Genomic DNA, 12,629 nt, shown 5'->3' with positions numbered 1-12,629 from the left:
CGGCACTGAGAAACACTGATGCAGTTAAGAAAACTCAGTAAAAGTACATTTAAACCTTTAAGCTGCATAATAGTTCTTAATAGTTGAGCATATACAGAAAATGATCCCATCCAACTCCACAGGCCAGTGCATTCCTCCTGTATAAATTGCATGAACCAAACCACCATAGCCACTGACACTCATTTCCATGAGTATGCTCTAACCTTCAACTGGTTCAATGCATCACCACCTTTAAAAATAAAGCGCAAGTAACAGAACCAGTTTTTCTTTGAAAGGCTGTATCAACCCTTCTGTATTTATATTTGTCTAATAGCGCTTTTTCGTATAAATTCGGAAACTTTCATATGCAAATTAACACTCTTCTAGCCAGAGAAATCCTAGCAGGTTAAGCAAAGTGATTATGTTGCACTGACATTTGATAACTATTAACTGAAAGAGAAGCAACCCTGTTAATGGAGATGAATGAAGACATTTTGCTAGCTGAAACAAGACTGCAATGTTTTCAATAATACTGTAGCAAATTGACCATTTTTAACTATCGTACAAGCCCCAACGATGTAAATCCCATTCAGACAGCTCGACAGGTGCAAATCACACAAGAAGTCTCCCTCAGATGCCCCATCACAATGGTAGTTTTCAAAATACATTACCATCATGATTGTTTTATTATCAAAATGCATTACATCTCTTGCTTTTTAAATCTTCTGGAGGAGAACAATTGAAATAGTTACTACTATGATCTGTGTAAAAATAAAAGCAAACCAACAGAAGGATCTTTACAAAAACAACAGAAAAAACGCAGCGCCTGGTTTTTGGAGGAACCCCAGAACAGACCCAATGATTTGCTTCCATCCATCTGACAAAAGGTGGTCACTCAGACCCTACAAACAAAGATCATGCGGTAAATTCAGTGTACGATATTTTCTCCATACAAGTCTATATCACATTTCTTTCTATACAAGTACACATAATCATACATAATGTCCTATTGTGTTTTTTAGGTCGTATCTCTTTCAGTTTAAGGTGCTGGTTAATTTTGGGTCACAACTTTTATTTTTTTCCATATCTGTCAAACATTCATGTAAAATGAGTACCCTCCTGTGTGTTAGTGAGGGGAGAGGGTGGTGAGTTGTAGTGGTGTGTGGTGGTGTCCAGTTGCACAACTGGTCCCCTCGGTCCTTGAAGTCGTCCACGCAAATGCGGCCATTTTCCCCCCACATCCGGCCCTAAATGAAAAACGTGAGGGAGCAGGCGGCCACCCTTGTCGCCTTGACATTAGTCTTAGGTCCTGCTGCGGCCAACGGGGGACCGTCGCTTTCTTCACAAGTCAGTATGTGTTGGTAATTAAAAAGGAAAAAATTCAAACAAAATACAGCATTCTGTGGAAAGGGAAGCAGCTCCAACAGGAGAGGATAGCAGCTTTTTTTTTTCACCTAGGTTTTAGAAACAATCCAAATGCTCCCTCGGAGATCCTCGCCCCTGATTCCCCTCAGCGTCACACGGAATGCAACGATTGGTCAGACAAGAGGAAAAAAAAACCAAACAAACTCTGCAATATGAAAACCCAACAGCTTGGCTTAGAAATATAGCCCCACTAATAAACTTCTTTTTCCTGCACGAGTGTATAGATTTGGAGAACAAAAACGATGAATGCAGCCTTGTGGGGTGGAACATAACTGGATTATAAACTTATCGTAACAAATACAAACAAAAAAAAAACAAAACATGCAGCACCATGAATCAAAAGAGCTGTATTTCTCAAGTATAATATCAGAGCAGTCCTAAAGTGAAACCAAAACAGTCCAGTGAGGTGAGAGAACAGAAGATAACACCAAGGCAGGCTGGGTCGCTGGGGGGGAAATGGGCTGGTTTCATGTTTGAGAAAACGGAAGCTGGTAATTATATGGAATGATCCTAGTTTTTAGGGAGAGCTCAAACTCCCCGTCTCTCTAATGCATCTATATAACGGATGATTAACAGGTCGTCTTCCCCCCTTACCAAATTAAACAATTACTGCAGCACAGACTCGGCCACTCGCCGAATCACGTAACCTCGACCAAAACAAACAAGATATTTAAACTATAACTCTTGCTTTTAGTTACATATGCATTTCAGCATTTCCCCAACCTGGATACCACAGTGACCACAGGTGTGGTAGAACTTTGTACAGACATTTGTGTGGAAGGTTTTCATTTCTGACATTATCGAGCCTCTCGAGGAACAATTTCAACTTACATATGATTTCTTTGTTTTTCTTTTTCTCTGAACGTGTCAGCCAAATCACTTTTCCCTCTGATTCGCTAATAATGTCCAAAGTCAATGATTCATCTTTGTGCAGGATGTGCTAATTATTTTTTATTCTTCTGAAAAGAAAGAAAAGAAAAGACAGAAAATAATATGGGACAAATTCTCAAACAAGTCCTTGTTCTTCTTAGGTCTGTACATTTGCCCTCCCCAAACTCCTGATCCCTGTTGTACTGCAGCCTCAGGGGTTGAGGAGATGCACAGCTCACACTCGCGCGCACACACACAAACACACACACACACACACACACACACACACAAACAAGGTCCTAAAAGCTTCCTGACTGTGTCCTTACTCCGGATCCCTGGAGGGAAGAGTGCTGGAACTGACTGAGGTTCGTCCCTCGCTGGGGGTAGTGTGTCGGTCCAGAGGCCGACAGCAGTCTGGGGCTAGCCTGCAGCACTGCCTGACCTGGGCTGCCTGACTTCAGGCTGCGAGGTGCCTGATGCTGACTCCCTTTGGAGGCCTGTGCACCAGAGTCTGTTTTAGTCTGCCCATGGACCCGGGATCCTGGGGTAGGAGCCCCCACCAGGCTGCTGCTGTTCAAAAGGCTGGCTTTTAAGTGGCTGCTGCTGTAGCTGTGGCCTCCGTCCGCGCTACTGCTACCACTCTGCTGGTGAAGCGAGCCTGTCGCTGGCCTGGAGTCTGTTGAGGAAGTGGGGGTGGGACTTGAGTATGAGGCTGGGGGGTGGTCCTGGGCGTGTCCTTGGTGGGAAGAGGAGAGGCGCTGGTAGACGTTCTGGCCTGATGACGGGCTGTAGGAACACCGGAATGGAGAGCTGGAGGTCTGCTGGAGGAACATCGGGCTGTCAGTCTGTCTGTGGCTTTCTGTGGCCTGCACACAAATACATACATAGACACACACTGTGTGACACTGATACATTTCTGTTCAGCTCATTTCCAGCTCTAGATGTTTAATTTGTTTTTCAGAGAAGACGGGGGAGGGAAAAATAAAAACACAACTCCCCTTTTTATTTTAAGAGGGGAGCCACTCTTAAAATGAAGCAAGTAAGTTTGAGCAATTTTTTTTCCTCAAGCATGTCTCGTCTCAGGTACCATATTCATCTTTCAAGGCCGACACGCCTGAAGTGATGCTACACAGGGTCAAATATCGAAACCTTGCTGACTATTACTTCTACAGCGATCTCTTATCCTGTTCCACTGTTTTTCTTAAATTTTGCTGCTGTAACTTCACACTGCCCACTTTCTGCAGTGACACAACAAATTCCCTACGTGTGGGACTAATAAAGGCCATCTTATCTCTATTATCGTATCTTGTTGAAAAACATACTTATATAGAGGGATGACTGCACCTCTAAAGAAAATGGAAGCGCTGAATTTAATAGGACAAATGAATTCAGCAGACTAATTGTTTTTGATCATCTCCTTCATAACGGTTGGAGAACAGAATTTGAATTGGAAAAAATTCTGCCAATCACCCAAGAAGTCATTGTTGAATACTGAACTTAATTTACAAGTAACTAACGCAAAACACGGACAGCAAGTTCAAAGTGATGTGGACCAGCTACCTGGTGAGAGTAAACAGAGGGGCTGTATCTGTGTGGACTCTTCATGGAAGAAGCCATGGACACTGCCTGCATCTCATATCGATCTACATCTGAAAACAAAACAGGACAACCAATTTCACCACTAAGAAAAGAGCAACGTTTTAAGGAAAATTAAAGAGCATACACAGATATTTCAACAGTTATTAAAATATAAATGAATCAAATTGCTTGTGACCATTTGTTGTATTAAACTATAGATTTGTCTTTGCTTTAGAATGGTACACAGCAGGATGTAAGGGACTGCCAAAGCCAAAAGTCATTTACCAAGTACTATAAAATGAAAAAATAAAAGAACATGCTACCACCAGGTTTTAGCTGTTAGAGGTGCTATGGGATCATGTCCTACTGTACAAAGAAATAAAGACGCCAAAGATGACGATTACTATATTCTTTGGGTGTCCTTTTAAAAAAAAAAAAAAAAGAAAACAGTCAAATGGTACCCAGCGAACAGTGAATACTAATTTTCCTTAAAATAGCCATCCCTAAAATACTGCTTTATACTAGGCTGTCTATAAAGTCTTAACAATATATTCTTGTTGTTGTGACGTTTCGAATGCATTCATACCAGATTCCTTCTCTATGGAGCCTTCACTCCTCTTGTAACTCCGGTCCACCTTGAAGCTTCTCAGCACTCGCTCTAGAACCCCCTGGCCTTCCCTCAGACGCTCAACAGTAGTGGGGACCATCCTTGGAAAACAGACAACTGTTAGATCTGCATTCATTTATTTATTTATCTGCTAGGCTCTGAATTATTGCAATTAACATAGCCGAACATGTACTGAAAGGCCAATTTAGTGAGTCATCTTTAAAAGAACTTCTCACCACTGGTTGTTGCTGTCCTGGCGTCTGGACTGCACTGACAAGCCCTGGTGCTCCGGAGGACTGACTTCCTCTACGTGTGGGACTGAGGTGGAGTGTGCTGAGGATGAGAAGGTGCTGTGTGGAGATGCTGGAAGCGGCATCTGCTGATGGTTATGAGGATGATGGGACTCCTTGTTGTAGTGGGAGCCAGGCTGTGTGGAAGTGCCACCCAGAGAGGAGCTGCTGCTGGCTGGCTCCGAGTCACGACCACTGCCCTGCTTCCTCTTGCGGTATTCCAGCAAAGACACCTATAGCAGCAGAGGGAAGAGGGAGTCTGTTCAAACCCTGCTGCTGAGGAACTGATGGACTCACTTATGCCAGGCTGCTCGCTCAATCACACCATTCACCAAAACTGCACTGAGTGACAGGCAGACCGCATGCACCACGCTAGAGAGGACTCACCTGAAAACTGTAATTACTATTAAAGAATTTTTAGAGAAACACCTTCACCAGCAGGGAGCAACGACATCTGTTGTTCTTCCATGAACAGACTTGTAGTCACGAGAGACTCAAACACAACATACTGTTGCGTTGTCAATGCAGTGTTAGTACATAAGCTTTGACAGAGGAGCAAGCAACTTTAAATGCACCACACCATGATGCAATCACGCTGAAACAATAACTACGAAAACATATCCACAGAAGGTTCGAGCACACACACACGCACGACACATACACACACCTGCACTGTTTACAATGAGAATGAGAGTGCTCATCCCAGCTTAATGTCATCATGACACATAAAAGAACAGACAGAGGGTTATGAAAGAGGCAGGGGAGTGGCATGACCACACACGCACACATACACATCTATATTTTTTTTATATATATATATATATATATATATATATATATATGAGACATGGATGGCTCTTGCCTGAATCTTTCAACCAGTTTAACATCACATATGAGGTAAGCTACAAGGCTGTACTGTCAGAGGGACCAGATGTCAGGATCAAGTTACCACAGAGCACACCCCCCCCCCCCAATAAGGTCTACAAATGGTCACCTATTAAAAGAGCATGAAAGATGTTTAAATGCCAAGCACAGTTAATTATAAGATTTTTTTTTATGCTTCTGTTGATTTTGACAACAACGCAGAGATATAACAACCTTAAACGAAACTTAGGTTGAAGAGTAAACAAGTCAATGTGGCTGACTGAAGCCAGATTTAGGCTGTGGTCAGTCTTTCTAGAGCAGGTTTTAGATTTGTCCTTGCTGCTGTGTCCACAGCTGATTTAAATGGCTAAATGACCTCCTTAACATGTCTGGGAGTTCTCCAGAGGCCTGGTATTGACATAATCATTCGATTCAGGTGTGTTGACCCAGGGTGATATCTAAAACCTGCAGGACACCGGCACTCGAGGCCTGGAGTTGACTACTCCTGTTCTATAGCATATGACTTAACCTACATAAGTGGCTAACACCCTTTATCCATGTGGATTAATTACCTTGTGCTCGTTTTCTAGTGTTTTGTTTTGCTGCAGTGCCAGCTGGTAGAAACCAATAAAATGCTGGGACTTTCTCTCTGGTCGTGATTGTTATTTTCTAACAGATGAATTCAAACACTGCAGCTGAAAAGTACTCGGAAATGCACAGGAGGAATCGATGGTATTAAACAGGCCGATCACAATAGCTGAGGGTTGTGTCACCACAACAGTTATATTTCCAGGGAGGTGCACATCAAATTACAGCGTAGGATTTCAGAGGGGTTTGAGATTACAACACAACTAAGGCACAGATTTTTCGTTAAGGCAGTAAGGAAGTACATGTTACTGGCAGTCTGAGGAGCAATTGCTGCTTTACTGAACTAAGTTTTTCCAAGCAGCTTCAGAACAATTATCAATCAGATTAATGAATGTTAATCTATGCATGTGTCAGACCCTTGATCCATGCTAAGCCCCTCTTCTGGTGCCACGTGATACTGTCTGTTTTCATTTTTGGGGGGGAGGGTTGCTGTAAACCACTTTGACAAATTTAGCCCCTCTTACAGTGGATGTGGATAAACCACAAGTCCCAGTTTGGAAAGAGCCATAGATGAGATGGAGCATGAGCGCACACCCGACACCATCATAACAATTTGTGGAATTTGTCTCTTGTGTTGAAGGCAATGGATGAACCTTACACACTTCAATGAGCTTGACTGAAATGGCAAAATAACTCTTTCTGGAAACTACAGAATCATAATTCAATGTAGGTTTTGGAGAAGGGGAGAGGGCAGAGCTGCTGGAGCATGGCGTGGGTGTTGTATGCAGATGCAAAGAAACAATATTTACATGCACACTTCTAAAGATGTAGTTGTAGGGAGAATATTCACCATATTTTGTACTGGCTTGTATTCACTTCTTACAGCTATTGCCTGGTAATCTGGCTTCCCTGTCAGCAGACTAATGGTATGCTGGTTGGCCCTCTGCCTTGGAAGAAAAGTGGAAGAGAGACTTGGCAAAGAGTGTCAAGGAGCAACGAGGAGGAGCAAGAGGAGGAAAGTAAAGGAAAAAGGAGGAAGGGTAAAATCTACAGACTGGAAATCATTTCAGATACTCAGATACAGCTTCTAAATCCCTGTGATGTTTGGTTTTGAATACCGGACACAGGGGACCAAACAGATTTAAGACAAAGTTAATGGGCAAACAGAGCAAGGGGAAAAGCACATCATGAGTTCTGGCTTTTCAGTTTGTGTTTCACACAAGTTATTTGTGTCTGAGAAGAAACCCCTAAGATTTACCTGCAAAGTTACCTCAAACATCTTTTCCGTGTATCATTAAGATATGGGGAACTTGCCTTCTTTTTTTGTGGTGGATTGCTGGTGTGAGGCGGTGTGCCATTGTCAGGGTAGCCTCCTCCAAAATGGGGCTCTCCAAACGGTGACATGGACCCGGGGCCCACTTCTCCAAACAGGCCCTGGCCGCTTATCGAACCGTGGAAGGAATCTGCAGGTGAGAATCCCCCTTCTGACTGGGAGAGGCGTCGGTCGGTGGCTGTCGGGTTGCCCAGGTTTGCGTTGAGGGGAGAGCAGGTATATATGAGGTTGAACTCTGTCCTGAAGGCCTGCTCCCTGTTTTGAGGGTTTATGTCTGAAGAAGGGCATGACAGTGGGTTTAGGGAACTGGTCCCTACAGAAGATGGGCCCTGCGAATCTTGGCCTGCTCCAGATTGGGAAAAATCATCCGAGGTCATGGCAACAGGGCTCTCCATGTTGGAGGGGAGTGACAGGTCTGGGAACTGCGGCCGAGAGGCATCAAAGTCTGTCTGAAGACATGGCTGAAGGACAGGACAGAGGAAACGGGAAGAACAAATAAATAAACTTCATCGTTATGTCAACAGTAAAGCCATTTCCTTTATCAGTGCCATGATATGTGAGAAGAAACGTACCTCAGGGGATATGGACTCGGGACGATGGACAGGAGACGCCTCAGGGGATGATATGTTCTAGAGACAAAACAAAGTCTATTAGTGTCAAACTAAGCGTGTGTCTTTTTCTGAAGTCTTGCAATCTGTTCAAAACCAAGAGATTGAGATGTTTAGGGGTGGTGGCCATCAAACTCTTACACACAGCCCTGCTGTGCAACAAGATTGAACAACTAAGTGAGGTAATGTGAGGTTGTTGCAACAGGTCCTGATACAGATGAGTCAGCTGAGCAGAGTGCAGCTCCCTCGGAGTGACAGAAAAGGAAATTTGTACATCACTAAACTCTCCTTTGTGGCCTGTTGGATTTCACTGGACTTTGATAGTAAATAAGCTCAGGCGTCAGAAAACTGTGTGGATATTTATGCCCTTACTTCAAACTGCAACGGTGTGTTGCAGCGGCTGGCAGGCAGTGAGGGCATAGGTGAATAGGCCAGACCGTTGGGAAGCAGGGAGCCACAGGGAGTCTGGAGCAGTGGGTGGAGGGAGTCCTCTGGAAGTGGAGGGGTGATGGGTGATAGCGGGCGAAGCAGGTGGTCCGAGGGTGCTGGTGTTATTTCTGTAATATACTTGGAGCGACGCTTTTTAAAAGGTGCAGTGAGTTCTGTGATTTAAAAAACATGACAAAAACAACACAAGAACGTTAAGTAGCCTAGGACCACAGTTATAACAGTCAAACGTATTTGCAGTTACAAACAAACTTTTCATTTAGTGCCGAGTTCTGAATCATGCTTCACTGATCTGCTAGCTTTGGTGCTTTCTTAGCCAGATGGAGGTGTGGAAGCAATTACCACTGGATAGGGGGTTCGGTGTGGATCTGCTACTGGTACTTTGCTGGGAGGAGGTGGACTCTGTGCCATCCTCCACACTGGCCGAGCAGCTCTCATCTTCCACCTGTTTGATCCATCTCTGCATAAAGACGACCACAACAAAGGGTTTATGAGAAAAAAGAGAAAACAGACAAGAACACACACTTGTTTTGCCACCAAATGTGAAACATCAAATTTGTGTGTGGGATACACACCCACCCATCCCAAAAACACCTTTTTCCAAGTTTACCTTTTTGTAGCAGCCGTAAGTGCCATCCATTTGGAGCGGACGAGGCCGGCGTCTCTCAGGGTTGAACGGGGAACCGAAGCGGATGTAGTGTCTGGGTGTGGTGCAGATGAGTGATGACTGAGAGAGACCTGGAAGCATGTTCAGCGTGGTGGCTAGAACTGTGGGGTCAGTGGTTATCCGCAGTGGGCGCTCAACAGGCACCTCCTGGTGGATTCTCTCTCCTCCAGGAATTTTGTCATTTAGCCATTCTGTCACCAGGTACTGAGAAGAAAATGGAAAGTTACAATTGCATAGTTCATAGAAGGTAAAGGACTTTGTACAGTGGAACCCCGACGTACGAATACCCCATTTAACGAAAAATTCAAGTTACGAAGGCACTTAACAGCAATATTTCTGCCCGTGTTACAGCAAAACGCCCGCGTAACGAAATTCGCTGGCTCTGATTGGCTGAGCCCAGAATGCCTACAATGCCCACAAGCCTTCCGAATCATGTGACAACCCCCTTGGCTTTTGTACTTGCGCTTCGCTGTTCCACTTGAACGACGTATTGTTGTTGCAGTTAGCAATTAGCCTATCAAAAGGCGCGATGGGTGCTTCAACTTACGAAAATTTTCGACTTACGAAAGACCCTCGGGAACGAATTAATTTCGTAAGTCGGGGTTCCACTGTATTACTTTTAGTATATGTAGAAAGTCTTACCTTCTTGGTCTTGGGGTACCGCAGATTGCCTCTGTTCATGCAGTTAAGGCCTTGGCCATCTCCATCTACAGGAGGACCACCCAGGCTGTTCTCCCCGTGGCTGTGTTCAGCACCGTATGCACCCTGACTTCCCTCCTCGTCCACAGCAGCACCCTGATCTGCTGATGTTGGTGTTGTTGCCCTTGCTGCTGCTGCTGCAGCAGCTGCTGCAGCTTGTTGGGCGAGGGCTTGGCGTTGCCGTCGGGCACGCTGGGATGAGCTTGACCGGTAGCGAGATATTCGACTCTTAGGACGAGGCTTGGTGGGTTTTATGGGTTTAGGGGGAGCAACAGCGGGAGCAACAGGGGCAGGCAGGATGGGGAGGGAGGGTTTTTCTTCAATAGATGGTGCTTCCTGCAACATAAATGCAATGATTAAACTGGCTCAATATAGAACACAAAAGAAATTAGAAATCTGAAATTTTTCTTCGTGACTGACCACAACATAGGTGGTGCGTCGCGTGCTGATCCCAACTCCAGTGTGTTGGGGGATGGAGGAGTTCCCTGTGGGGTTTCCTGCCCCATCCTCAGTTTCTAAACCCTCCTCCTTGACTTCAGCTCCTCCTATTCTTCTCCTCCTCCTTTCGAGGATGTTAAGAGACTAGCAGAGACAGGCAGAGATGTAAGTCAGTGTTATGTGACAATTTTTCTTTTTTGAATTACCGAGAGTGGACAACTTAAATCATGAAATGCAATGTGACTTACTTTTTTATTGGAGATGACCCCATTTTCATCAACTTCTCCTTCGTCCCCCTCTTCCACCTTAACTTCATCTGTCAGTCTCTCCTAATTGCACAGACAAGCATCACATGAGGTAATGACCTTACCTGACAAGCAACAAATTGAATCATTTAACGACTTCTAAAAAACCGCAAGCCTGCACTTTACAAAAATGTATAAAAGCAGTGTTTATAGATGTGGCGATTTTTAATCTAAAGCTAATGTAGAACTCTTATTGCTGCCTAACCTCAACGCTGAACACAATTATTTGGAAAATCATATCTAACCACGCGCACCTGTGCGCACACACACACACCTCTGTGTCACTGGTCCCCTGTAGATCGCTGGTGTCCTGTTGCTGCTGCTCCAGCATCTGGTTTCCATCAGCAGCTAGACTTCCCTCCAGCTCTTTCCTTCGTGCTTTTCTCCTTCGTGTCTCGGCACCAATCAAAGGGGAAGGAGGCGGCAGGGAAGGGGGACTCACCACGTTATCCCTAGGGCTCAGGTTGTGCTTCTGCACTGGGCAGTTTTGGTTGCTTTTATGGCAGGCACAGTCCACTTTGTAATTACTGTTATTTTGTTAAAAAACAAACAAACAAACAAACAAAAAAAACAATAAGAAAACAGAAACTGCTGATTAAAAGAAAGGAGAATGGCAGAGAGGACAGCAACTGACCAGCTATTGAACTCGTAGTCAAATCCAATGGTGACCTCAGCGTCTTTTGTGATTTGCCTGATAGCATAGATGCACAGATGGATCATGCCCTCAGCGATCATATGCCGGACCTGTGGTAGAAAGCAAGCTTATGGGTTGTTTTAGCTGCAAGAATTAACTGAAAACGTCAAACATTGCTAACTAGCAAGCATTTAGATTTATTTTTCAAAATGCTTAACAGCTGACCTCGGCATTGGGTGTACAAGACCTCCTGATGAAGCGGGCGTCATTTCCGAAAGTCCTGGCATCAACGCACATCTCTACATCATTAAATTTTGAGTAGAACAGCACGAAAGGGTATGGTCTAGAAAGAAAAATAGAGTGAAAAGCTGTTCACAGGTGAAACAATGTATTTAGACAAAATTCCGATTACATATTTTGTAGTTTAGTAGCTCATTAACAATTACTTTTTGAAGAAGTGCCCATTGACTTCAAATTGTTGTTTGAGCATGACCTTTCCCCGGTATTCAATAATGAGTGTGTCCGGCTCCAGGTTCTTTGCTGCTCGAAGTATCTTCCTGTGTTTCTGCACCCGTGTTACTCGGCCAAGCTGGAGCTACAAAGTTATTTTTTAAAGAGACAGGCAAACATTAAAAATATTATACTTTTTCCTTATCTTCTTTCATAAGTACATAGGGTATAAAGTAAAAACTATAAACCAAAATCTTGGACTCTTGGACACAAACTGCACTCAGTGTCTGAAATCCTGAAGAGCGAAGGAGCAGAAAAATTGCCTGAAACAGAGAGGGGTTGGCCTTAATCACAGAGAGTGGCTCCTGTTCAATCCTTTTCCTTGCAAGAAACCGCCAATCAGAATAAAGTTTCCTGGAAGGGGGGAGGAACTAAAATGGGCTATTAGATAGCGGATGAAGTGAAAGACTGTACAGAGGGTCAGTATAACAAAGGATCATTTTTAACTGTCAATCAGAAAAGATAACAGAGTATAAAATTAATATCACTGGGTTCTTTGAAAACAGAACTGCGATTGGATCTTAGCAAGCAGCCAGCAGTAGGGACGGGAATCGAGAACTGGTTTTTGTAGAGAACCAGTTCCCAGTCGTCCAATTCCTTGGAATCGTTAGTTTGGTTATGGGTTCTTGCACTCTTGCTACAATCAGCTGATTTCAGTTTGTGTCACAGGAGGAAAATAGTGGTGCAGTCTACAGCGTGGATGTGGATATTACTTTTATGACATAAAAAGGATGAGAGCACATTGGTTAAGTGGAGACTGCTACAGTAGAATGACCGTGGGAAATGC

The 12,629-nt window shown here is 44.1% G+C and overlaps 1 protein-coding gene across 5 annotated transcripts in view; it reads right to left on the bottom strand.

The window, feature by feature from the left end:
* Nucleotides 1-630: 630 nt before the first annotated feature.
* The window catches only part of setd5 (SET domain containing 5), a 29,282-nt gene continuing 17,283 nt past the window's right edge, over nt 631-12,629 (bottom strand). For 3 of the 5 annotated variants that reach the window (XM_084927390.1, XM_084927393.1, XM_084927391.1), the window contains exons 9-25: nt 11,779-11,927; nt 11,558-11,675; nt 11,333-11,442; nt 10,973-11,225; nt 10,642-10,722; nt 10,376-10,537; nt 9,899-10,291; nt 9,200-9,460; nt 8,932-9,049; nt 8,515-8,744; nt 8,107-8,163; nt 7,516-7,995; nt 7,052-7,144; nt 4,696-4,982; nt 4,439-4,560; nt 3,835-3,923; nt 631-3,140 (exon numbers count right to left, since the gene is read on the bottom strand). In XM_084927390.1, the coding sequence (XP_084783516.1) occupies nt 2,574-3,140; nt 3,835-3,923; nt 4,439-4,560; nt 4,696-4,982; nt 7,052-7,144; nt 7,516-7,995; nt 8,107-8,163; nt 8,515-8,744; nt 8,932-9,049; nt 9,200-9,460; nt 9,899-10,291; nt 10,376-10,537; nt 10,642-10,722; nt 10,973-11,225; nt 11,333-11,442; nt 11,558-11,675; nt 11,779-11,927 (3,570 nt within the window). In that variant the 3' untranslated portion in view covers nt 631-2,573. The remainder of the gene's footprint in view (nt 3,141-3,834; nt 3,924-4,438; nt 4,561-4,695; nt 4,983-7,051; nt 7,145-7,515; nt 7,996-8,106; nt 8,164-8,514; nt 8,745-8,931; nt 9,050-9,199; nt 9,461-9,898; nt 10,292-10,375; nt 10,538-10,641; nt 10,723-10,972; nt 11,226-11,332; nt 11,443-11,557; nt 11,676-11,778; nt 11,928-12,629) is intronic. The other 2 variants (XM_084927394.1, XM_084927395.1) reach the window with 1 other exon arrangement.

Source organism: Perissodus microlepis, chromosome 5 (assembly GCF_051167445.1).
Source record: "Perissodus microlepis isolate ML-2025 ecotype Zambia chromosome 5, ASM5116744v1, whole genome shotgun sequence".
Taxonomy (NCBI): domain Eukaryota; kingdom Metazoa; phylum Chordata; class Actinopteri; order Cichliformes; family Cichlidae; genus Perissodus; species Perissodus microlepis.
The sequence above is the reverse complement of the archived record's forward strand: the minus strand, read 5'-3'. Positions and strand labels throughout refer to the sequence as shown.